Here is a 27,158-nt window from a genome sequence, read left to right on the forward strand (position 1 = left end):
TAATTAATTCTTTTGGTTGGAATGACCCTTGTCAACCCTGTTACCTTAAAGCCAGGATTTAAAGATCTTAAAAACATAACTTCTCTCTGACTTAAATCCTTCCTTTGATTTCGTCTTTTCCTTAGAGAGTTCTGTGGTATGTTCTGCATTTCCTTAAATGTGGTTTGCAATTATTTAGTGATTCATGAAATCAGCTTAGGGAAACAGGATTGCAGAAGGAGAGAAGATAAAATAGAGTATCCTTATATAAGAAGATCATTATTGCTTTGTGAAATGTTTTGTCAACTTTACATACATACATACATTTAATGAGTGTCAATATAAAAGGTAAAAGGTAGTTATCACTGTTGATAAAGATAATGAAGCTTGAAAGCCCCTATTCTAAAACTTTCCTACTTAGCCAGACTTTCAGTTCTGGCTGATCTGGTCCACATTCCAGCATGATGGATCAAGAGGAGTCTGTGCAGAGGGAGTCTCGAAGAGAGGCACAGAGAGGATAGCAGCATTGTGATAAAGTGATGGAAGTGCCATGCACAAGGGGGGGACTTTTTCAATTACCAGTGTATCTCTCAGAACTAAGGTATACTAAAAAAAGAAAGGGATATTTCATAAAACTTTTCTACTTATTCAAATTCATAAGATCCTCACCTCCCGAAATTCATCTTTTATTTGCATGAAAAGTAAGCCATGAACATATAATAACATTATTATATAATATACTATATACTTATGAATATTATTATTAGTATACTATTATTAGCAGACTATTAATAGCATATCACTATCAACTATATTATATTGACATCAAAAAATTTATATTCTTCCTATTAGTGTTATCTAATGTTAAAATGGACATAAAAGCATGCCTGTGTATATTTGACTTGTTTTATTTAAAATGTCTTACAAGGCATTAAGCACATTTTGATGGACTGGGATGTGCCCTTTCTTCTTGTTTTAATGTCTTTTTTAATTAGGGTGTTTCCAGTTACGTCAGCTAGTATGGTGGATAAATGCTATTGAATTGGTATCAGTGCTGATGAAAGCTAGTACTTTTAGGAATAAAATTGCTTTCTGCAGAGAGAGAGATTCAATAGATTCTGAAAATGTACAGAAGAGTCAGTTCCATTACAACCATTTGGTTAGGACTGGATAATTTACCTACTGACTTTCTATGCATTAAATGAAAATAATACCAAATTCAACAAGGAAAGAAGGCATTAGTGATAATTAAAACCCTGGAAACAAAATGTTACACTCAAACTAACATAAGCTATTAAGAGGTTAGGGTAGTGTGTCTAAATTTTAAAGTATCTAAGTGCTACTTAAAATGAAGGTTTCTCAGATGATGTCCCAATCACTATGATTCAAGTGGCTAAGTCCAGAAATGAAGCGACCTTTGGAAAGTGCTTCCAGAATCCCTGAAATAGAGGAATTCAAATGCAAGCCTCTTGGACTGGAAAATTAATGCTAATTAACACTAGAGAAAGCAGACCTCCATGCCATGTGAGTTTGTGCTAAGCAACAGAAAGAAGAAAATCTGTGCATCAGAAATTAAGAAATAACTTCGCATAACATTTAAGCAATCAGTTGTCACCTTGGATAGAAGTAGAAAACTCCTGTCTCTCAAGTAATTTCTTAGAAATTAGTACAAAAACATTAAACTACACTGATAAACGTTGATTTCTAATTTAAATCCCCCAATTATTTTTTCTTACTCTATGCCACAGGAAAAATTCCTCTAAGTTGTTTTTAAAAAGCAAATTTTTATTACTTGGATATTGTATTCCTGTAGTTAATAAGTATTTCATTTAAGAGTAAAAATATTTCTTACCCGACTCACTATAAAATCTTGTGGACGTTTCCAAGAATAAATTTTCAATGATGGTGGTAATTCAATCTTTCCTTCAGGGTCTTCAAAAAAATGCTATATAAAAATATAAATTAAACTTTTCTTCCATGTGGGTTTATTAATATAAAAACAACTCAATCTTATTAAAAACAAATAAGTACATAGATCTGATCAATAATTAAGGATATATAACAAAATTTGTGTGTTTGTTCTCAGAGCTAGTTCCTGGAGTATTTGGAGGATTTCATAATTCTGTATATCATTAACAGAAGCTTGATCACTAAGTAGCAGGTTGCTTGTAGAGGAAGTAGCTCAAACAAGCACAAACTGCTTTGGAATATAAATTAGATATGGTGGGAAAATTATTTTGAATGAGTCAGGTATAGCTAAACTTTCCACTGAAAACAATTTAATTTTACTTGAGAAAGACCAAAAATGTTTCCTTAATTGTCAGCTCCTGGAAACATAAATAGGATTATATGAAACTTGAACCTTTGACTTGACTTTTGATTATTAATTATTATAATTAACCTTGCTCCTTTGAAATAATGACTTATACAGAGTGCAGTTGTATGCAATAATACAAAGAGTTCCTGAACCCTTTTCATCCAATTTCTCCAAAAGTAACATCCTGCAAAATTATATCGTATAGTATCAAAACCAGGATATTGACCTTGACACAGTCAAGTCCTAGTAGAGGTTCATGACCACAAGGATCCTTACTATGCCTTTTATAGCTACACCTAGCTTCCCACTTCACACCTTGTGCTTCATCCTTAATGACTGGAAAGCATTTTTTTCCCATTGTTATATAGATAGAATCATAGAGCATGAAGTCTCTTGGAGTGGCTTGTTCCCCCTCTCATCACGATTACCTACAGATTGATCAGAACAATCTGTTGCATGCATTAATAGTTTATTCTTCTTTGTTGCTGATTAATATGTCACAGCATAGATATTTGTTTGTTTACCACATAAAGGTCATCTAGGTTGTTTATTGACTACTACAAATAAAGTCTCTATAAACATTCATGTGCAGATTACAGATTTTTGTGAACTTAAATTTCTGTGTCTAATAAAGCAATTAATTCATTAACTATTTGAATCCTTATTTCTGGAAAAGAATGATATTCATATGTCAATTCTCAAATCCTAGCAGTCCAGTAGGTAAGAAATACTTCAGGTAGCTACTATGTAAAAGTTCTTAGAGCTCAGAAGGTACTGGGGAAAATAAATCCTTAAAAAAAACAACATGAAACGTGCTAGAATTAAGAGCAAAACACTTGAGGAATATCAGCATGGAAGAAAGGGCAACTATATTTCACCTAATTAGGATAGGAACAAATGAACTGCTTTGTGATTTTCTTAGTAATCATATTTTTACCGTAAGACTGGTGTGACCTAAGAAATGGATTATATTTGAAGGTGTTGACTCGTCATCAGACAATATAAGTACATATGTTTACCTGGAACATGTGGTTTATTGCCACCTTCAAGACTCTGGAAAAATTTGAAGGAAAACCATGGCACGTCAACATCTGGCCAAAAATGCCCAAAGAAAGAGTCTTAGGAAAACTGACTGAGGTTTCCCAGAGCAGCTGCAGACTCCTGGGTTTCCCTTACTTATGATTTGCTTCCTTTATTAATTAATTTAGTTATTTTAAAACACTCTCTCTGGCAATCAAAGCCACCTGTGGATCAGTTTCTATTATCTGATTTTTCCTGTTGTTTTTCAGCTACATCCTTTTTTTTTTCTCTTCATGCCTGGTAATTTTTGATTAAATGATATATACTGGATATAAATCTAAATATAGGCTCTAGGTAATGATACTTTCTTCCAGAGAGGAGGATTTTTCTTTCCTTTTGGCAGGTGGAGTACAAGATGAATTTGACCTAGTTACCAAACACCTGGTCTGGGGATTGGTACTATTGGCCACATAGTACCTGCTGTGGGGTCTGATGTTCAGTCCCCTCATTCACATACGCTGTCCCCAAATGAAACAGACATCAAGTTTCCAGCACTCTTCTACTGCTCCATTCTTAATGCTCTTCCCCACCCCCACAGAGTGTTCTAAAAGACTTGTCCTTGCTTTAATAACACTATTAAACCCTGGAAGTTGATACCCAAACTTCCAGAGATCTACAAGCCATCTGAGGGAGACAAGTTATTTTTATATCCAATGTTGAAGTTTTCAAATACTGCTTACTCGTGTCTTCATGTTGTTTCTCTGTATTTTGGAACAACTGACGTTAGGTCTTTTCTACAGCTCAATTGCTCAACTGAGGATTTTCATAATCTAGTCTCTATGATGTAAATTCTGGAAGCTACCTGTGCACAAGTCAGCACTGACACACAGACACACACCATCCCCATAAGTTGTGAATTGTTGCTAAAAATACACAGAACAGTTTACATTTAAATTGAGAGGTTCAAAGACCCTGTTCTTCTCAATGTTCCACAGTGACTTTAGGTATGGTACAAAGACTATTCCCACACAAGTTGCTAATTTGGAAATTGTTCTGCAGGTGCAGTCAGTAATTATATATTTTTAACAAATATCCTTTGTGGAAAAAATAATCACTCATATGAATCATGCACTTTGTGATTCTACCTTTCGTGAATAAAATTTAAATGCTAATATTGACCGCTTTAGAATTATCTATGCAAATAAAGATATGATAGTTCAGTCTAGCCATTTTGGCAATTTTGTTTGTTTTAAAATTTTTATTGTGTTCTACAGATATTTTTTAATGAATTGCCTCACCAAATAACCAAGTCATAGTTTAGATGCAACCCAGATCTATAGAAGTCTTTAGTAATTGAATATAAATTTTTAAATAGACAAAAGAATCTAAATTTATATAGTTGGAAAATGGAGAAACTCCACAAAGTTCCAAACTCAGGAACATATAATGCTTATAAAACTAAAATAAACAAAGAACAGCTCAGATCCAGGTATCAGGAAGGGATTGTGTTCTTCTCCAGTTCTTATCTCCCCATAACATCTCTTTAAAACCCTCTTTCCTAAAATCTGCTGTGCTGCAAATTCTCATTATTTGAAACCACTCTCTCTAGATGCCTGGTTTCTGGTTCTATTGCCTAGATTGTGCTCTCTCTCTCTCTCTCTCTTAATTTCCCTGTATTATTTCATTAGGACTCTGATATATCTCATTCTTCTCATTTATCCAAATGTGATTCACCTAAGCTCAAGACTAAGGTTTGGAAAGATAAGGTGATAGGGGAGGTCAGGTAAATAAAGACTACATTTCCCTTTGGAAGGGAGACTGTGGAGAAGAAGAATGAACACACTTTCCTATTAACAAAACTTATTCCATTATAAAATTAAAAACCAAAAGGGGGTCTAGTCACTGTTAAGCCTACTTACCAGTACAGGGCTTTTGCCTGTCTTATCTTTTTCCTTTCCACCTTTGCCTGCATCCCACTTTTCTGCATTGACATCAATTTCACTCCATTCTGGCCAGATCGGGAATTTCCCCTTCTTTTGTTCACTAGAACTAGATAGTACATTGCTGCCAAAAGTGTACAGCCTAAAGAGAAGGGTGGGAGGTGATTAGTTTTAATTAAAATCTCCAAGATAAAAATATTGAACTAATTGCATGACATGCATTTAATTATCCTGTCAGCACACTATGTTAAATACCTTTGTCAATCAGACAGCTTCTATATGTTAGAATTCTATAACTGAAGTGACCCCAAAGAGATTATTCTAGAAGCAAATTTTTAGCATGAGTCCCTGCTGGTTAATGTAAGACACTCAAAACCAGATATGAATAGAACCTTGTATATTATCCTAAACACATAAGGATATTTAAATATAATTCACACTTCAAAAAATACTTTACTCATAATAGTAACAACTTTGGAAGTATCAGTTCAAACATAATTTTGATTTCTCCCATTGTAAAAGTACTATGTGATCATTATTTTAAAAGAAAACTACAAAATACAAATCAGGCAAGTAAAAACATAGCCACCCTACCCTAGACACTGTTGTTAATAGCTGCTATCTATCCTATCAGACCAGTATATAGGATACACATTTTTATTCCAAATTAAAATCATTCTGCATTTTATTTTTATAGACTATTCTACTTATCAGTATATTATTATATTTTCCCCATGTCCATAAATGCTTATCAAAGTAGTAATTTAATGACTGCATATTCTATTATATAGTGCATAATATACCATATTTTGTTTAACTGAGCTTCCATATTTGGAAATTTGGGGGCTTTGATTTTAAAAAATACTCATTTTTACAAACAAGGTTATTTAAAAAGGTGATCATCCTTGTTAAATCTTTGCATATAGTCTCAATGATTTCCTTAGGATGAACTTTACTGAGGTATTTTACTATTCCAAAGTACATGCAAATTCAAATTTTATGATATATTTTGGCCAATATTCTATAGAAAAATTGGACCTGTTTTCTGTAGTCAACATTAGTATCTTATAGTTTTCATTTCTCCAAACCTTGAGTATTATTTTTGTTCATTATTGTTCATTTTAAATCAAAAATAGGAATCTTAATTAATTTCTGAAGGTTTTAAACTATTCATGAGTCTAGAATGCTGCTTCAGATCCTAGGATAAGCAGTTGAAAAAAAAATAAAGACATTACTCTCATAATGTTCACATTCTTGTGAGTTCTAGACAGAAAAATAAGTAGCACAGAATAAGATACTTCACATTATTTTAAAGGTGAAAAATGCTCAGGCAAATATAAAACAGGAGAGAGAAACTTAAGAACTATGGAATGTGCTTTTTGAAACAGTAAAGGAAAGGATTTATAACAAGGTAAGATTTAAGTAAATGATTAAAAGAAGCGATGGATCAAGTTATGTGGCTATTTATAGGAAGAATGTTTCAGATGTAGGAAACAGCAAGTAGAAACATCACAGAAGAGTCTTCCAGAAGCAAAGAGCATGCTAGCTTATTGTAAGAATAAGTTGGAGATCAGCAGGGCTGAAAGGTGATCAAAAGGGGAAGGGAAAGGTTGTGACTTCAGAGCGCCAACAGGAAATGTGAAGATGTTAAATGTCATCTGAAACTGGGAAGAGCAAGACAGGTGGTCAAAGTGGGACTGAGTAAGGGGACAACATGGTATGACTAAATTTTGGGAATTATTCCTGAGACAAGGGAGACTGCTCAGAAGGTTTTGAAACAAGAAGAGCTAATGGTGGTCTAGACCAGATTGGTGACTGCAGAGAAGGCAAGGAAATAGTATATTCTTATGGTAGAGCAAGAAGGTAGGAGACTATGGGAGGGACCAAATCAATCTGGGGGATAAAGCAGCTTAAAACATACATGCATGTACGGCATAGGTAGTTAGATTTCAGATTCTGAAGATTGGAAGAAAAAGAAACTGGACTAAGAGTGAATCAGCAGCATTTAGATGGAATTTAAAGTCTTGAATGATATCACTGAAATGACTTCTAAATTAAGAGGCATTTCCAGGGATGCTGTTCCCAACACCCAACTACTGGATTAAGCATTGACTGATCTAAATGGACCCTGACCACCATGCTGGTCTTCAAAGCCTTCAACTATGCCAGACTTCTTTCTTTAAGGTGTACAGAGACAGGGATGTAAAGACCTTGGGATGGTCAAGGACCCAGAACAAGAAGCAGAAACGTCTGGGGCTTAGAGTTTTAGAAAGGTTAATGTTAAAGCTACTTATCAATTCACATAAAAATATTTCAATAGTTCAGCAATTTGCACAGCTGTGTGTCTGCCTTGGTACTCTGTCAGAAAATATAAGGAGGAAACAACTAAGAAAACTAAGGAAAAAAGCAGTTAGTGAGTAATGATTCCTCCCCCATATCCTCTTCCCTGGACCCCAAAGCTACATGATTTTCCGTGGTGAAATGGAGTTTGCAGTGAGATTAAGTATCTTGAGATGAGGAGGTTATTCTGGAGTATCTGGATGGGTCCAATGTCATACCAAAGGTTAAAAATGTGGAATAGGGAGACAGAAGAGGTCTGGGGGGAAGTGAATCCTGAAGAATGGTCTGAATCAAAATTGCTGGTTGTGGAGGTGAAAAAAGTTCCCCACCGGTCAGGGCAAGCAGGCAAGTTCTAGATGCTGGAGAAGATAAGAAAGGAATTCTTCTTGAGCCTCCAGGAAAGAACACAGCACTTCTGAAAACTTGTGGCTAGCTCAGCAAGACTCACTTTGGATTTCTAACCTTCAAAGTTCGTAGACAATAAATATGTGTGATTTTAAGCCACTAAGCTTGTTGTATTTTATTACAGCAGCAACAGGAAACTAATATGGTAAAGCATAGCAAAAGGTAATGCCTTGGAAATCAAGTGAAGCAGCAATTTTTTTTTTTTAATGAGGGAATATGCAACAGAATCAAATACTACTAATTAATCAAGAAATGTGAGATAACAAATGTTGAATTTAGCAACAAGATACTTGAATTATCTCTCCCAGAGGTGGGGGCTGGGAGAAGGACTTCCCTGATGTTACAGTAATGCTCTCCTCCCCTGTCCTTTCCTATTGCTTCATTTTTATGGCACCTGACAACTCTCTCCTGAATCCTTTATTCATGAGCTTATTGTGTATCTCCTGGGGCAGGATTTATGCATTCCACGGTGGTAGGAACTTGGGAGTTTTTGTCAATATCCTTTATCTTTAGCAAGTTAGAACAGTGCCTGAACAAACCAAGAAATCAGTCTGCTTTACATGTGAAATAAAAGGAATGTCTTTTATTTCCTTACTTGTACCTTTCCTAAATAGAATTGCTTTAAATTTTGGTATGCAGGTAGAGACTGACCAGATGCTCACTAATCCTGTTTCTGTTTCTTTTACAGTTGGGCTGATAATGTGCAATGGTGTGTTGGCAAATAGGATGTGGGTACATGCGCTGCATTCCTCCTTCAGGCTTCTCAGACATTCTGTCGCTCTCTCCCTGCCCGATGGTACGAGGACACCTTAAAAGATGGTTACACCACAGATGGGAAGAGCCAGGAACCTCATTCAGGAAATGCAAAGTCACCACTGTACATCCTTCAGACTCTGCAATGACTGACAAATATCCTTGTTGCATTAAATTACTGAGGTTTGGCAGGTGTTCGATATTGTAGCTAGCTAGCATCAACTGACTAATACAGAGTGTAGATCCTGGGATTTGAATGTCCTCATAAATCATATATATACATACTTGTTATATTACAGATTATTTTTCTATCATCTTAAATTTCTAACACTTGGTTTTCTTGTTTCTTGTGCCTTCAGCCTCTCTTTTGTGTGTTTGTTATATGTTTGTCTTTCTTGGGATTTTCTTCTCCTCCTGGCTCCTTCCACTGAGGTCATCCTGTGCTGAGAGTATGTTCTTTCAATATAGTATTGAGTTTTCTTCCTTTGGCAATTCCAATGAATAAGGCAACCAGGACTACAGAAACACTAGAAAAGCAGATTTCATCCTACAAGTCCCAGTGGAAGAGTCTTCATTTCTCAAGCATGACTTTGTCGTTGTTGTTTCAGCCTGATCTCAGGCAGAGAAAAGATGACTTTCTCTTTCTTTGGAGTTTCCTGTTCCCTACAGGAATTTAAACTCTCCGAAAGCCATGCCTTCCTCTGCGGTTCGACCACTCCCTTTCCTCATCCGGGCTCAGGACTGTGTCTGACATGTAAAAATAAAGTATTCCAGTTCCTTAAGGCCAAGGGGTCTTTGCTCAAAAGACACTCTGATCTTCAACTCCCTCCTCATTTCTGGATCCTGAAGAGTCTTACTCTTTATAAAGGCACTTAGAGGTATCATGGTTTTTTTTTTTTTTTTTTAAATCTCAATCTAATATCTTGCTGGAAAAGAAAGTGTGAGAACATAGACATTGTTGAGGAGAATTCCTAAGTCACCTATAAGAATATATGAGGCAAAGATGAATAGAATAACTGAAAACGAAGAATTTAACTTCTTCATATTGTTAACAGAAAACTCAAGACATTATAAAATCTTCATTTTATTGAGGACTAGGATATACCTACAGATAAAAAGAAATTGGTGATTTTGTATCCCTAAAAAACCATGGTAAAATTACCTCATTCAGGAAACTCAAAATCTTAAAACCTATTTTTTTTTAAAGGATCATCTAATTTTTTAAGAAGTAACGACTCCACTAAAATTATGTTTTGCTTCCCCTTTCATTCTGTTAAGTTTAAGTAAATGTTCTGGCTCCCTCTCCAGAGCTGTTCCCCTTATCACTAACTGGACTGCTTTCCTGGGAACACATCAAAGGTGTTTCCACAGAATAATACTTAAAAGAATCTGATTAGAGGTGTCAAATCAGTCCAATAGATCACCTGCAGTGTTATGCACACAACACAAATGATGTGTGAATACAGCCCAATGTCAAATGAATTATGCGCTGCAAATGACCATGCACAATGTTGCTTTTGAAACGTAGGACAGGCACAGTAGGTATGCCTTTGAAGTCTGCTGGCAGAATGTCCCAAGTGCCCTGGCATACTTGGAAGCCTCTAAGTATTCAGAGTACATTATTCCTGGTCTCATCAATTTTGATAATTGATGAATAAGATAATTTTTAATCACAAAGCAATCAAAGAATATTTAGGAACTCAGAATCTTGGGAAATAAATATTGCCAAGCTTTAGAAAATCTAAATGTGCAGCACTGAAAATTGGTTATCCAAAGCTACTTTATTCATCTAGCAATATACTCAATTAGTGAATGATTCAATTCATTAAACTTACAAGTTGGATAAAAGATTTCAAAGATAAATATAATAATATGGTGGAAATATTATTTTAAAAAACACTTTATTAAAAGCAGCAAGAAATGTTTATAATATAAAATCTATATATTACAAATGGCCCATATGGGATGTTCCACAATAAACCAATGCTTGAAGGGAGGAACAAAATTTGTATAGCTAGGTAAAAGGCGGGTTCCCAGAGGATAAACTTTAAGTGTGATGGTTGTGCTTCTGGAGAAAGAGACTGAGCACAAAGGAAGCAAATGATCATGACTGAGAATCACTGGAAAACATGGGGGAATGGTCCAGAAAGAACTTGTTGAGTTGGGGTCTAAAACAGCGTAGTCCACAGGTATATACTAGGAAATGGATTTGAACAGTGTAGGCCAAACTTGATAGTCTACAGATATGTCCTGGAAAAGAAGCTATAGTTACCCTCCAAATGTTGGGAGATTAAATAGACTTTATGAAGGAGCAGGTCGCTAGAGAGGTTCATATACTCCTAGATTTGAACCAAGACAGGCACAGCTGCCTCTGTAGATTATGGTATAACAGGCAAGGTGCCACTTTCCTGAACAAATAATCCTGAATAAGCAAAACAACTTTGAATAAAAGGACACATATTGAAAGACTAAACAATATCTGTGTTGGACGCTCATTAGTAAAGCAACATTAATGGCATTAATTGAGACGGTAAGATGGTGGCATTAAGACAAACATATCAAAGGAACAGAAAAGAGAGTTGAAAACTAGGCTCACAGGCACACAGGGACAGCTGATTTTTAACCCACTCACAACCTTGGTGTGTACGTGGTAGGGGGTGTGTAAGGGAGGGGAGGGAAAAGAAGGAAAGGAGAGGAACCTGGAATTTTAAAAGATGCATTAAGGAAATTCCAAACATAACCTTGTGACAGCAATATTATCTCAATATGGATTCATAATACATGATTAAATTTAAATCTATACAGTATTATATACTTGATTTCCAAGTCATACTCCATAGGATATATTTTGTCTATATCTTCTCTCCTTCATATGCACTATTTTCAAAAATAGTGCATAGTTTGGAATTGGAAGAAAGTCAAAGTTGTCTTTATGTGTAATAATTAAGTTTATTAAAATAGGCCCTGGGCTCGGTGGCACACAGCTGTAATTCCAGTGACTCAAGAGGCTGAAGTAGGAGGATGGTAAATTCAAAACCAGCCTTAGCAAAAGTAGAGTGCTAAACAACTCAATGAGACCCTGTCTCTAAATTAAATACAAAATAGGGTTGGGGATGTGGCTCAGTGGTGGAGCACCCCTGAGTTCAATCCCCAGTACCAAAACAATAAAAATACATACATATGTATATATATTATATATGTATAATGTATATAATCCTATTATTAATAAAATCCTAAAAAATAACTTTTTGAAACTTAAAAATACTCACCACATACTTTGCAAAAGCAACAAAATGATATTCTTAAAAAATTCATTAGTCAATTAACAAGATTATATAACACAATAAAAATTCCTTGAAAAAATTTCTTCAAGGAAAACTTTGGCTATTCCAATGTATACAGCCATTGGAGACTTTTAAGCATTAATAATAGTAAGAAGAACCCAACTGAATCTGGTTTACAGGGACACAGATACATTCATATATCTGCTTTAATTAGATTATTTTATGGAAGCCGCTCACTGTAAAGATATTAAAATTCCAATAAAACAAAGATCTGGAATGTTGCCATTGTTTTCTTAGAGCAAGCTGTTCAGTGCAAGGACATGATTTTAGTGGGAGGCAGTAGACTCAGGCAACGTGCAATCAATGTACTTCCCTAAGGAAGTTGTGTCAAAATACCCTGAAGGAATCTGAATATGAACAGAATTACACAATTGACTTATTTGGGCTAAGGGCATTCTTAGCTATATGCTTCAGAAAATCAAATACTTATGGAAACAAACCACAAATGGAAAGTCTTTTTTTTTTAATCAAAAATATTTAAAACCTTCTTTCCCTTCATTTTTGCCAAAATTATTTAACTAGACATTCAGTTTGAAAATTCAACATTTATCCATTTTTTCCCCATACATTGAATGCAGAGATTTAACAGATTTCAGTTTCAATTCTCAAACAATTAAAATTTCGTGAGAATAAATACAGGCAATAGCCAAAATGCAAGGGCAAAAGTTAAGAGTGTTTTAACAAAGTTAAAAACAAAGCGCTTTATCAGCACAGAGAAGGGGAGATAGTGCCATCAACAGGGAAAGATTGGGGTGGTGTGAAAGCCACTATAAACACAGAGGAGGGGATGGGAAGAGGTGCAGAAGAGGACAGGTGGCAGAATGGTAGCACATTAGTGTTGGGCCGATGCAGGGGGAGAAGGGAGCTGAAACCCAGGCACTCTTACTCTCTTCCCCCACCCCACATCGGCCTCCCTGTGCCTCTACTTCTCTTTTCCTTCCTTCCTTCACTCTACTTTTGTTTTGTTTTGTTTTGTTTTGTTTTGTTTAAGCAAGACCATCCTACCAGCCTTTTGGTAGAGAGAGAAGGTTACTAATAGTATTGCACAGAAAGTAAATCGGATTAGAACAAACTTGACAAAAGGCAAGGGGATTTGAATGTTTTCTCTATGGTTCTACCTGGCGATAATAAGGGCCTCAGCTAGAGGAGGTCAGGGAAGAAAATGAATGGGAGCCAAGAAGAATTAGCACAAGGAAAACAGCTGGATGTGAAGAGTAAAGGAGAGGGAGGGTGTTTCCCTGGGACTGATCTCTGAGTTAAGGTGACTGGAAGTTGGTGATAACATTCACTGGTGTGTGCACTTCTGAGAGAGGAGAGATGGCCTCCACTTGTCAGGTTTGATTTGGAGTAGGAGGACACACCCCAGTGGACTTTTCTACTTACACAGGAGCTTCGTTTTGTGACAAGGATCACAGATCCTGATTTAATTCAGTTGTATTAAATCAGAAATCGTTGTTTCAGATGATCAAAAGGAAGTAAAGAGAGATTCTAAGTCAGGCCATTGGAGAATGACTTACTTTGGGGTGTGGAGGAAGAAACCAAGATGGGGCTGATGGGAGAGACTAGAGTACTCCAGAGAAGAGCAAGAAAGGGGAGACTGAATTGCAGTTCTGTGTGTTTCCCTGGGGTTGTCTGAGCCCTCTTAGAGATGGCAGAACCAGGAGAGCAGCCCACAGGCTGCTATGCTGCTCTGGTCCCAAGTCAAGTACACAGGTCACTAGGATTTTCAGTTTCTGCCATTTTGCAGGTATGACACCTTCAGCAGCAAAGCTGAGATTTATGAAGAGCAAACACTATGCATGGTGTGCAAATCCACAAGACAGCATTCCTAAAGACTCAGTCAGAATCCAGGAAGGGAACAGGTCTGTAGGACCCACAGACACCTGCATGAACAGGCCCAAACCAACCTGTTTTTACACAAACCCAACTGTTTTCCTCATAACTTAATTCTTTGTGGTGCCAATTAGTCTTAAATTCTTCCTAGACCTTAGCCCAAGGTAGAGCAAACTTTGTCTTAAGTGTCTAATTTATTCTCTGCCTTTTTCATTACAATCAAATGCGGAAGTGTCCTGCTGACAGTTTGTACAGTACACAGACTTACCCTTGACCTTAACCTTACCTGGTTAAACTCTCACTGCATTTCTGGAACAAAATCAGACAAAACAGTCACAGTCCTCCCTTCTTTCTTTCCCTTTGCTTGTACATCCACAAGGGTTTGATGACATGTAGCATTTTTCGTTAATGACTAACCTGACAATGCTCTTGCCTTGGAGTCAATAGACAGTGCCCCTGAATACCCACCCCTCAACTCAAAAAAGTGGTCCTCCTGGAGTTGTGTCACTCAAACACAAATGCTGCAGAATGACAGAAGAGCCCAGAGGCAGCTTTAGGTTGAACTGGCCCCTGAAGCCTCTCCAGAGAAGCTGTGGATGGAAAAGAGGACCCTGGACTGGAGACTTGGGGTGGAGGATTTGGTGGCAGAAAGGGCACACTGGTGATCTTTTGAGAATTTAACTGAAGTAACATATAAAATTCTGATATTAATCAGAAGAATGGAAGAAAAATAGAATATTTGAAGTATGACATTTGTTTTGACACCAATAAACAAAATAAAACAAATTCTAAGTGTTTATTTACTTTAAAAATATACCATGTGTTAATTTAGTTCATTCACTCATATAAATTAAAGTGGCTACAGCCACGAAAAATGAAATTCATTAGCTTGGACCTACCTTGGGAAGGAAGGTTCACAATAAAATTTCAAAGCACCTATTTGGGTACTTCTTTGGGATGTCATGATAACACATGTATGCCTTCTTTGTCAAGGTGAACATGAGAAAGATTGGTAATATTTCCTCCAATCCTTCATGTTATACAAATTTGTCAAACATATATTTTTAATCTTCCCTTGATACAGTGTTTAGTCATTTTATCTCACATTTAGTGGCAGAATAAGTTTATTACAGATTATTTAAATTAATTCCTTGATTTAAATAATCCATGGCCTAGAAATGCCAAAGTAACATGAAAATCAATTACTTGTTTTTAAACATTCCCTTTGCATGGAGCCACTATGGGCCTGCTCATCTGGAAGCATTAGCAATGATGCTCTGAGTGTCAAAGCATAAATTTTATTGTTTTTAGTTAACAGTGAGGAACTAATTCCACCAGTTTGTAAATGTAAATCTTTTCAATCTAATTTCTTCTACACCTCCAATAATGCCACAGAGCAAACTTAAATCTGCTTCTGTCTCAAAACTAAGCAAACTAAAATCTGGGCAATTAAAAAAAATTTTTAAAGTTTTATTGCCAGAGATGATTCACAGATAATGTCGATTTTGAATGAATTACTCTATCAAGTCTCAGATGAAGATTATTTCACTGGGAGAACTAAAGGTAGACACTGTTAAGATTAGGGCTTTTGGGCTGAGTGTTTTATGAAAATTTGCTAGTGACATGTATCTAAAACCATAATGCACCAAGTGGCTGGGATGTCTGTGACCAGACCTCTTCCCTCTGCTTCTCAGGGTCTCACCCTCCAGCTCAGGGGGATTTATGCCCTGGCTGCCAGGCCAGGGTTCCAGTTCGACTCGCAGTTGCATTTGTTAAATACACACTGTGCCAGCACCCCAGGAGAACACAAATGAGTTAGGTGAGGCGTTCAGAAATCTGTCCTTGAATCTCATTGACACACATTTTTTTTTTCCTTTTCTTTTTGGACAAGATGACATCACCACCACGTTACACTGCCACTGCAGACTGGAACCTTGGCCTCTGCAGTCTTCAACCACAATCAGCTCCCAGTCCTGCAAACCCAACCCTCTTTTACTGTGTTTCTCAGTCTCAGGAGTGCCCAGAATGGGGCATGCCCCACTCTCTCAGACCATTGCCTTTCCTTGCTACCTTGATTATTAATCCAGCACCAGTTCCATGTAATTATGGCATTATACCTCACAAATCATTGTTTGGTTATTTAAAGTCATTTGCTTCTCCGCTACGTAGAGTTCGAGTTTTTCCACCTGTCCCACTCCTTCTACTGTACCCTCGCTTTAGATCCTTGATGTGCCAGCACCTGGGTCAGTTCATACACCTTCCACCCGGCAAGGAGCACATCTCACTGTCCAGTGGCTGTTTGGGGTTTGGAGAAGCAGCTCCAATAGGAAGCAACTTCCTCTCCTCTAGCTCGCACTGCCTCATGTGGGGACTCTCATGATTTCCTTCACCTAACCCCACACTGACACCTGTGATTTCTAATATGCCCTTCCCTGGGCCACACCAAAAATTGTGATGTCACCATATATTTTCTAGTTACTTCTGCTTGAATCTTCCCATCCCAAACCCCAGCCCAGTTTACAGATCCTTTGATAAAAGTCACCATGTTTCGCAATTCCTTACTCTTCAGGGTTCACTGGTAACTTGGGCGTGAGATATCCTCATTAAATGGTTGGGAAATGTACATAGAGTTCCCTCGGGGGGAAGTTTCTATCAATGAAATCAACCTCTTAAATTTGTTAATTGACCTGAATGGTTGAGGCCCACGAAGGTCAACTGGGGAAATCACAAAGCTGAGTGTGCGCTTTCTCCAGGGTCCCTTCTCCTACCTCCGCCTTTCCACGTGGATTCTGAGGAGTGGCCCTGGAGCTATGCAGGGCACATCCCTACTCTGTGTTGCTTTCTTTGGGAGGTTTCTTTTCTGATTTCTGCAGGCAAAGGATCATACCTCGTACTAATCATGCTGCATGGTTTCACTGAACCCGTTTCTCTTGAACCTCAGGTTAAGAACTCACTGAATATGCAGTAAGTTTATATTTATTTCATGTTGCTTTCATATTGTTATCACAATTCAGCTTTTGCAATAGTCCTGTCTTCAATTTCATATAGACAGATGTTAGTCTTTTTCAAAAGTTCTACAACATTTAGATGTTTACATAATAATAGATTCACTTGAAGACTAAAAAAGGCATTTCAATTCTGTTTTGAAAAGGGATTTGAGGATATTTCATCATCACTCCTAATCTAGAAGTCTACACAGTTCTTGTTAGTTGAATGGATTATTTGTTTTTCCATCTTGGTTTGAATGAACTATTAGAAGTGAGACAAAATTTGCAACCTATAAATGCCACGTTGTGTTCCAATCTCAAATTGCCCATTAACGTGCCAGATATTGTAGTATATAAAGGAGTGTATTAATACTTCTAATATCATTTCCCTACTTTTTATTGGACTTCTACTAACTTTTAATACTTAAATCGCATGCCTTCTTTTGCGTCTGATATCCTATCTGTGATCTATAAAGGCTTCTATTTAATACTCCAAGAAGATAAAATTTTGTCCCGATATCACTACAAATCCTTCTAAAGATATCTAACTAATTAAAGAATCTTTGCAGTACCTATTAGTTATTAAATCAATAAGATCTCAAATCAATTCATTTAAATGTGTTTATAATTGCAAGTTAGTACTAGATATCATTATAGACTGAGTGTCCAGGATCCCACAAATTCATATGTTGAAACCTGAAGTTCCAACAGGATAGTATTGAGATATGGGTCCTCTGGGAGGTAATTAGGTCATAATTATGAGGTTACCATGATGTGACTAGTATCCTTATAAGAAGAGGTGAGAATTAGCCCTCCCTCCTTTTCTACCCTGTGAAGGTGCAAAACAAGGACAGTCACATGGGAACCAAGAAGAAGGTCCTCAATAGAACCCAACCAGGCTGTGCCCTGATCTTGGACTTCAGCCTTTACAATTGGGAGAAATCAGTGTTAGTTGTTCAAGCTGCTCAGTCTAGGTATTTTGTTAAAACAGTTTGAACTAAAATGGGTAGAGGGAATAAGAGTAACATCTTGTCACAGGAATGGTAAAAATTATGTTAAAATCCATTATGTTAAAAAGTTACAACTAGCAGGGCGCGATGGCATATGCCTGTAATCCCAGTGGCTCAGGAGTCTGAGGCAGTAGGATCTCGAGTTCAAAGCCAGCCTCAGCAAAAGCGGGGTGCTAAGCAACTCAGTGAAACCCCGTCTCTAAATAAAATACAAAATAGGGATGGGGTCAGAGTAGGTTCAGTGGTCGAGTGCCCCTGAGTTCAATCACCACTACAAAAATATTACAACTCAGAAAAAACAATTAAGTAAAGATATTAAACCTTTTACCGTAACCAATTTGCCTTTATTATGGACTCAGTAGTTTTTTAAAAATCTGTAGAATCATGGAAGTTCAGAGCAGAAGGAAAAATAAAACAAGTGTGTGGTGAAAGCCATTTTAATTATACCCTCTTCATTAAAGATAGAAAACAAATGTCAGAATATAAAATGATGTGTCCAAGACTACAAAAGCAAAGAGAGACTTCATTCTGTGTATTACAAAGAAGTAGAGATTTTAAAAAAATAAGAACAATAACTGAATCTAATGTAAAAACTGGCAACTCGGTAACCTGGTATGATTTTTGTTGCTGATTCACAGTCACATTGATTTACGAATTTAAGTCATAGATAATTATGCTGTATTTGTTGTAACATCTTGGTTTTTGAACTGTGCCAATAGCTGAACAAATAGGATAGGGAAGAAGACTTGGATTTCAATTGAATTTGAAAGGAATGAAAACCAAGGTAGGTAGGTAACTAAACTATGAGCTCATTTAATAAACGGAAGAGCTTATCATGTGCTAGTAGATAGAAGTCAGACATGGCCTTTGACCAAGACTGACACATCGTGTAAGGGCAAAAAAAAGAGATGTAGCAGAAGGCAGCTCTAGGAGAATAAAATGTTATAGGATGGCTATTTCCAAGACTCTGAAAACTTTTTTTCTTATTTCCATATCCAGGGTGATGTTAGAGTGGGTTGCTTTTATTGGATGTGTAACCAAAGGTGTGATAAAGCAATATAAAAATTTACTTTAAATCTCCCTAGTGTATCTCAAATGACAATCACACTGGAGGTTTGCTGGACTTTGACCCCGATGCCTCATAGCAGGTGGCACTTTGTTTGTCTCTTATGATTCTGCCTGGTATCTCTGATTACTTCTTCAATAAAACTCAGATTTACAGTGACCTGATTTACAGTGAACTCTACATCCTATCATTCCATGCTACTGCAAAATCTGACTTGGTATTTAGTGCTTAGTAGTTTGTAGCAAAGTCTAGCTTTAAAAAAAAAAAAAAAAAAAGTAATCCTTTTTCTTCCATTTTCATAAATAAAAACATATGATAAAATTCAATTCACATTTTTCTGGAAAAGAGAAACATGTGAGAAATGCATTATCATGTCAAAAAGAAACAGGAAATCCTGGCAAAGGAAGAGTCAGTGTCTTAACAGCAAGGGCTCTATCTCTACCTCAAGCTACAACCTCAAGGAGCCAGGCCAGGTAATGTATTTTGTAGCATCTGATTTTATCACTTTCCTTATGGGAGTCAACAATCTGCTCTCTTTCAGAATATAAACTCTTTAAGGTCAAAGATTTCCCTTAGCTCCTAAGGAGCTGTGAGCCTTCACCATGCATTAATTATAATCATCATTCACTAAGCTATTTTTTCTTTGGTGTATTCAAAGTTCTCTATGCAATACTTTTACGATCTCTTAGTCAATCACTATCATGCATGCAATTATTCACTCGTTTAATAAACATGACCCAAGAACTACTGTAGGCATTAAGGATTTGACAGTGTATAAAATATAAAAAAAAAAAAAATCCTGCCTTTATGAGACCTACATCTATTAGGAAGACAAGTGAAAAAATGCATAATTTTTAAAAGGTAAAATATACAGTATGTTAAAGGAGAAAAAACAAAAAATCAATAGAGAAAATTAAACAAGTGAAGGAAGAAAAGGAGTGTTTTTGGTTTTAGCAACAAAGTAGGGGTTGCAATTTTAAATCAGGTGTTCAAAGGAGAAAATGACAGGTAGGCAAACATGTGAAGTGAGTAAGGGAGAAACCATATGGAGATCTGGAAGAAAGAGCTTTCCATCAGCAGAAGCTGCCAGAGCAAAGGCCCTGGTTTGAGAACAAGCCTGAGGTGTTTCCAAAAGTACAGAAAAGGCTAGTTCATCTTAAGTGGACAAAAGTTAGATTAAAGAAGGAACAGAGACCTGATCCTTCAGGACTTTGTAGGCCTTGAACCTATAAGAATTGAAGCCATTAAACAACATTGGAATGACCCAACTTGTACAGGTACACAGAAATAAAACAATCATTTTTAAAATCACATAAGTAACATAGTATTTGAAATTTAAGCTAATAACATGAATGTATCATCTGCCAGATAGCTGGAATCTGTCTAGGAGTAGAGAATCACAGATGCTGGAATGAGTCTAGGAAAAGAGTCCTCAAAGTGAAAGAGTTTAAATTAGGGATCAGTGAACCGAAGTCCCATATGGGATTCTACAGGAAGGGAAGGAGATGGCTAGAGAAGCATGCAGGACATAAGAAAACAGTTTACTATCCACCCCTACAGGCACTACAGGCACTACTCCCATTGGAGTAGGGTCAGGCCATTGGAATTCTCTCAAAGCTGAAAAGTACTAGGAATTATATACATTTAAGCCATAGCATACTGTTTAATATTAATTATTATATTAGTTATTAATTAATAACTATTAAATAGTTATGCTATTGATAACCAGATATCGCCAAGGGAAAAAGACCAAAGAAGAAAGACACAAATCCCAACCCGGGAGAAAGGAGCATCATAAAGATTCCATGAGCTTGTTCTCCTCAGAGTGAACGTTAGTAACTCAAACTGTGTGCCTGTACTATCTTAACTTTCTGAAGCCACTTTATGTCTGATTCTATCTGAGACAAAGTAGGGGATCACCATTAAAATGAAAGGCTTCTCTCTCTCTCATTATTGGGTCCAGGCAGACGCTGCCTTTGCTGGAAGTCTGGCCCCTTCTGTAAGGAAGCCACAACTTTTGAACTGCTTGAGTGGGACGCGATGTAGGGGAAGGCTGGGAAGGGATCAGAAGGACAAGGAACTTCCCAAAGAAGACCAGGAAGTGGCTCCACACCGCAGGGGGAGTCGGAGCATTTGGCCTCCAGCTCGGGGAGCAGCGGAGACCGCAGCTGACCGGCGCCCTGGCGGTTCGCTGCGGGGAGGCAGCCCCAGCCCAGCTGCGCAGGGGCGGAAGGGCCGGCGGAGCTCCTTACTCTTTAGACTTATCCGATCCGTGCGCCGAGTTGATCCGATGCACCTCTTTCTTTTTGGTTTGTTTGGAGGTCATGGCAGAGCAGGAACCCGGCAGGCGGGGCTGAGCTCTGAGTGCGGAGCCGCTGGGCGCCCGGGGCACGCGTAGCGTCTGGGTTGCCAGGAGACGGCGGCGCGTCCCGAGCCTGCCCGGCGGGCGCGGGCGGGCAGCCCCGGGCAAGCCTAACTCCAGTCCCAGAGCTCGGGTCCCCACCCCCAGGTGCAACCCGGGGGTGGGTGTGTGGGGAGCAATCGGAGTGCCAGGGCAGGAGGCAGTTGGATTGATGGCAGCTTTGATTAACAGGAGTTCTGCTGGGCGGACTCTGCCTGGCTTTGCTCTTCTGAACTTCAGACGCACGTGGACGCTCTGGGATGTTCAGCTGTTTGAATATTATTATTCAGTGGATATCATTTGAGTCCCACCCCAGGTCTTTTCTTGGCTAACAAGAAGTTCCTTCAGTAATTCCCAAGGAGACAGTAAGGGCACACCCAATTTGCCCATGGCTTACAAACTACTGTGGATTAAAAAATGAATCGGTGGGCGTAGGGGGTGTGTTCGCCCCTACGAGGACAAGGTCATGTCACCCCTAGTCGCGTAAGGGTAGATGGCTATGTGTATGATAGCCAAGCAGGTGTCTTGGCTGTTCACATGAAAGAATAAATCCAAGCCATGGAATCAAGGGACCCTTGATTGACTTTGTAGAAAAGACTGTGGAACCTGACAACACAGATCCAAGTAAACTAAGACCTGTTGAGACTGGGGCTTATCGTGTCTCAGCTAATCCTTCCCTTTGGGCCTCAGTTTACCAGTTTGTAAGTAGGAGATGCTAATACCTAATTCATAGTCCTATTCTGAGGATAAATAAGATGCATGTAAAACATTAAGCACACCATGAAAACACAGAAAAATAGAGGCCACTCTCACAGATAACAGTTCAGATGCCTTCAAAGAGCAAGCAGATAACGTGAATGAATGAAGCCAACCAACTAAATACAAAGTAGTGGAGCCTATGCTTAGTCTGGAATAACTTTCTGGAATAACTTTCATACTCATTAAAACAAAACAAAATGTTGTGCTGTCCCAATGTAGCCTCACTTCAGAGGCTACACAACTCTGAGGACTCTAGGTTGTCTTTCCCACAGACCTAGAAATCATTACATAAAAAAAATACCTTATGCTTTTGAGAGTAGGCACGTGTTCAGTCTTACCTGGGTAGGTGAGAAGCAGCTTCCTGCAAAGCAAATCTTTTGATTTCTCTGACAAATAAATGCCCAGCCCCCTCCACCCAGCATAGTCTTTGCCTTGTCAAACTATTCAAAAATTATTGCTGTTGAGAGTTACAGAGATGACAGTCAGGAACTTCTTTGTATTTCTATATGCAAAATAAATGAATTCAGTCAGCAGTATTAATGCTATGCCTGCAGGGGTGCCCTGAAAATATCTATATACTGTCTCTAAAGGCAATGAAAAGATCTTCAGGGCCTTCCTTGTTTGTTTACCCAGGACTGGAATTCTGGAGAACTATCCCGAATGACAGTTTCTCACTGAACAGTCAGAAAATGTAATTTTATACCAAATAGTATCAGAATTATGAAATACATAGCCATAAGCATATGCAAAGACTCCTGGTTTAAAATAGCACAGTTGAGTAAGGGTTATCCTTGAAGGCACTGTTAATGGCTGCAAGATACCAAAACCTGAAGAGAAGAAAAGTCTTAGAAATCAGAAGAACTACATACCACCCACATTTATAGAAAAAGCTCTTCAGGCCAAAAGAAGCAAAATGTCTCACCAAAAGTTACAGAGATGCTTATTGATAGAGTTTGGGCCACAGGCATTAAAGTCATAAGTGCTAAATTTTAAGTCAAACACAACACTGTTCCACTCAGAACCTGCTTTCTTCACATCTGTTAAATTAGGATTAACATAAGGGGATTGTCATCAGAATGGAATGAGAGAATTTGACAAGTATACAGTGCCTATTAATTCCTAATTCAGCATTCTATCTCTGTTTTTTATTAAGAATGTGGCATGCATATGTGGAATTTCTTTTTCTGGAGCTAAAGCACTGGTCAGGCTACGATTATAAGAAGCAAATATATTCCTCTGTGAAATAGCTACAGACCTTAAGATGATATTTATATGTGTCAGTGCAAATATATAGCTGTCTTTAAAAACAAAAAACAGTTTTATAATCACAGCCAATGTCACTTTGAAATAATAATAATAGATGTGATTTTCTGAGAGCTTGTGACATGCCAAGTTTAAGAGGTTCTAACTCCTTTAAAGGCAGACCTGAATTTAAATATTGATTCTTATTAGCTGAGTAATTGTGGGTAAGTTGTTTAACTTCCATTTTCTTCAATTTCAAAAAAGGAAGAATGATACTTCAAATGTGATTGACACATCATAAACAATCAAACTAATACTATATCATAGGTAAAGAAATTTCAGCCCGGAGAGGAAATGAGCCTTGGAAACCGTAATACAGAGAAGACACGGAGCAGGTGGTGGGTGACATAGCAAAACCGATCACAACATGGCCTGGGCTCCCCAGTACTACAGGCTAACTCTTCATGCTCTTACCTTTCAGATGATTGCCCTGGACCTCAATACGGGGATCAACTTTCAAAGACTAAGAAACAAGAGCTTGTATTTTATAAAGCTAATCAAGGTAGCACCTCTCCCCAATCTATACTTATTTTTTGGGGAAGAGATACTTGACTTAGGGCAGCAGAACTGCTGCTTCACAGGGAAGTGGTTAGAAATACTTCCCCATGTCAGCAGAAGCAAAACAGGCGGGAATCTCTCTGCTTGGGGGTCTGTCTAAATGGGGAAGTGAGTTTCAGTAACTCTTCCCTAACCGCTGGGTATCCCGGATGGCTGGAACTGAGTTGGGGGATTGGCAAATGGCTGAAGAACAGCATTTTTATTTCTCAAAGTCATAGTTCCAGGAAGCTTCAGAGGCTTAATTCCATGGCCATAGGGAATTATATAGATGGTGCTATTAAGCCACTTCTTCACAATTAGGTCAATTATAAAGTGGCTTGGACCTTAACCAATCAAATGAGCAAGTGTTAAATTCTGCATGCTCTGAATAAGTTTGAGGTTGATTGTCATCTCAAGTTCTGTCCTTAAATTGTCTCATTTCTTTGGAAATTAATATATTTTTCCTTTATTTTCTATAGAGCTTTATTTGTTCATATTTCTGTATTTCTATAATATTCTGCTTCATTTTTTATCATTACTTATGCCCAGGTTCGTCTCTTTTACTGGGTTGCAGGGTCATCCAAAGCAAGAACTGTTGTAATATTTCACCAAATTCAGATCCAACTTTGAAGCCTCTGATAATTAGAGCTCTCGATTGTTGACTATTAGATATGGAAAATGAAAAATTCCCAAGATAATGTGGCCTGGGAAAAGGGGGTGAAAAAGATACCCATGCACTGACAGCCTTCATCTCCCAAGGCAGATGTTTTCCAGGTTCTGGCTGCAGATGGGGAGGAGGTGTTTTATCACCCCTAAAATAACAGTCTCTGGGAGGCATTAATATCCTTCAGAGTAAATCCTCTCCAGAGGCTGCCCACAGACCCCCAACCCCAAAAGTTCAAATTCCTGAGTGCCCAAGAAAACGGATATGCTCACTGGACCACCTCTCAAAATAACTTGTAAAAACCCAGTGCCTTTCTTCAGTGGCTCATTTTCTACCAGGGAAGTGGGCCCATCAGAACCATGACTCCATTCCTGAATAAAGGCTTTTGGTTGATTCATGAAGTCTCCATCGGTCTTTCTACCTGCTATATGCTTAGCATGCTTCTAAGCCCATTTTCTGTGTTAATTCACTGGATCCTTGCAAACACCCTAGGTGTTTATCAGCTCATTTTACAGAGAAGCAAAGCAAACTTGAGAAAGGCAAAGCAACTTACCTGAAGTCCAAAGCACACAGGGAGTGGTTCTAGAATACACCTTTGGCTCCTAAGCTCCCTTTGACATTGCCTCCTTTAAGAGTTTAACAATGTTTACTACATATCACTGAAACTAGTGTTGTAAATCACAATTTAGATTCAATTGTTTCTCCTAAAGTACAATCTCTGCATTTGTTCTGAAGGATTTGAATCAGGTAAATATAAAACCATTTGTATCATTTTCCTGCTATGGAAATTTTCATTATTCTGATTAAACTTTATAGTTTTAATGATCTTTGAAAACCAGAAAAGAGATTTTTAAAAAATGGTGAAATAAGGAAATAAGATATTAGTTCCACTTATCAGACCTTAAAAGCAGAACCTAAAGTGCTCAAACTATTTTCAAATTACAGCATCACAGAAAAAAAAAAAATCTTAAGAATATTTATAGAAATACAAAAATATCCAGCATCCAACAAGGGAAAATTCACAATGAATGGTATCCAATAAAAATGACCAGGGGCTGGGGAGATAGCTTAGTCGGTAAAGTGCTTGCCTTGCAAGCACAAGGCCATGGGTTCGATTCCCAGCACCACAAAAAAAAAAAAAAAAAAAAAAGACCAGATATGAAATCAAACAGGAAAAGATATCACATCAAACAAACAAACAAACAAAAATCAATCACTTAAAAATAACTGAAAAATTTGGTGGACGGAATTGGCAGAAGAAACAGTAAAACATTTATTATAACTGAACCCTATATGAGTGAGAAGCTACGGTATGATTGAATATACTAATTTCATTTTAGGAACATCTAAAAATTCAAAGTACAATTCTGTAATGAAAAAGACAATAATGGGGATGATGGTAGATAAGATATTGCAGGAAATAGATTAGGTTAATTTGAAGACAAAGTAATAGAAACAATTCAAAACCAAATGTAGAGGGGAAAACACTTGAAAAAATGGATAGAGCATCACCATAGTGGGGAAAACTTCAAATTGTCTCATATACATGTAGCTGGAGTCCCTGAATGGGCAGGGCCAGGGTGTAGGGCAGGGTCAGAGGCAGTGAATAGATAAAATTATATATAAAATAATGATTAAAATTTTTCAAAAATTTTGAAAGTTATAAAACCCTAGATCCAAAAAGTTTAACAAACCTCCAATAAATGTGAAAAACCTATATCCAGAAACATCATGATCAAATTGATGGACACCAACAGCAGTTAAAGATCTTAAAATGAATCATTGGCTAACAGGTATTGAGGTACGGGATTACAGTGTGACTGATGAACTTTGACCTGTGGTAATTTAGGACAGAATATTAATGAGAGAGATGGCATCAAGAGGTATATTATCTCAGCCCTATGAAAAGATTCCAGGAACCAGTAATTGCAAGGGCTAAAAAGATGGATACCTGTTACCATTTAAAAATTGTGAAATATGATTATAATGTGTCTTTATTAACTGTACCATCTAGATCATTTCTGGATCAGTTTCTATTGATCTGTGATGTTCCTCTTTATGGTATGTATTTTCCATCTTTTTTGCTCCATTTTTATTATATATAAAATAAGAATTTCACCTTGTTTGTTGGTGACATCATCTATTATGAACACAAATGACATTTTTTCTTCTTTTCTGACTTTGGGTTAGTTGTGCTTTTACCTAGAGGTTTAGTTTAGATTTAGTTTTATGCACTGAGAATTTCTAAAAAGATAAGTAAGGTTTGGTTCCTGCCTCTGAAGAACTCATAATCTTGTGTAGCAAACAGAAACTGGTACAGGTATTTACAAAACAATGTACATGAATTCCACAGGATAGCCATGAATCAAAGTCTGAAGCAGCCCCAAGAGCACATTACAACTGGAAAGAAGTCTCTACTGAGATCAAGACATGTGGGTATAGCAAGAGACAGATAGGGAGAGGGTAAGAGTAACCATTCAAATCCAGACCATTGAGCAACC

The 27,158-nt window shown here is 37.5% G+C and overlaps 1 protein-coding gene across 4 annotated transcripts in view; it reads right to left on the bottom strand.

Annotated features, from left to right (window-relative positions):
- The window catches only part of Adgb (androglobin), a 171,154-nt gene extending 149,787 nt beyond the window's left edge, over positions 1–21,367 (bottom strand). For all 4 annotated transcript variants that reach the window (XM_047558383.1, XM_047558381.1, XM_047558380.1 and 1 more), the window contains exons 1-3: positions 21,247–21,367; positions 5,236–5,398; positions 1,832–1,924 (exon numbers count right to left, since the gene is read on the bottom strand). In XM_047558383.1, coding sequence (XP_047414339.1) covers positions 1,832–1,924; positions 5,236–5,398; positions 21,247–21,320 — 330 coding nt within the window. In that variant the 5' untranslated portion in view covers positions 21,321–21,367. The remainder of the gene's footprint in view (positions 1–1,831; positions 1,925–5,235; positions 5,399–21,246) is intronic.
- Positions 21,368–27,158: the final 5,791 nt, after the last annotated feature.

Source organism: Sciurus carolinensis, chromosome 7 (genome assembly GCF_902686445.1).
Source record: "Sciurus carolinensis chromosome 7, mSciCar1.2, whole genome shotgun sequence".
Taxonomy (NCBI): domain Eukaryota; kingdom Metazoa; phylum Chordata; class Mammalia; order Rodentia; family Sciuridae; genus Sciurus; species Sciurus carolinensis.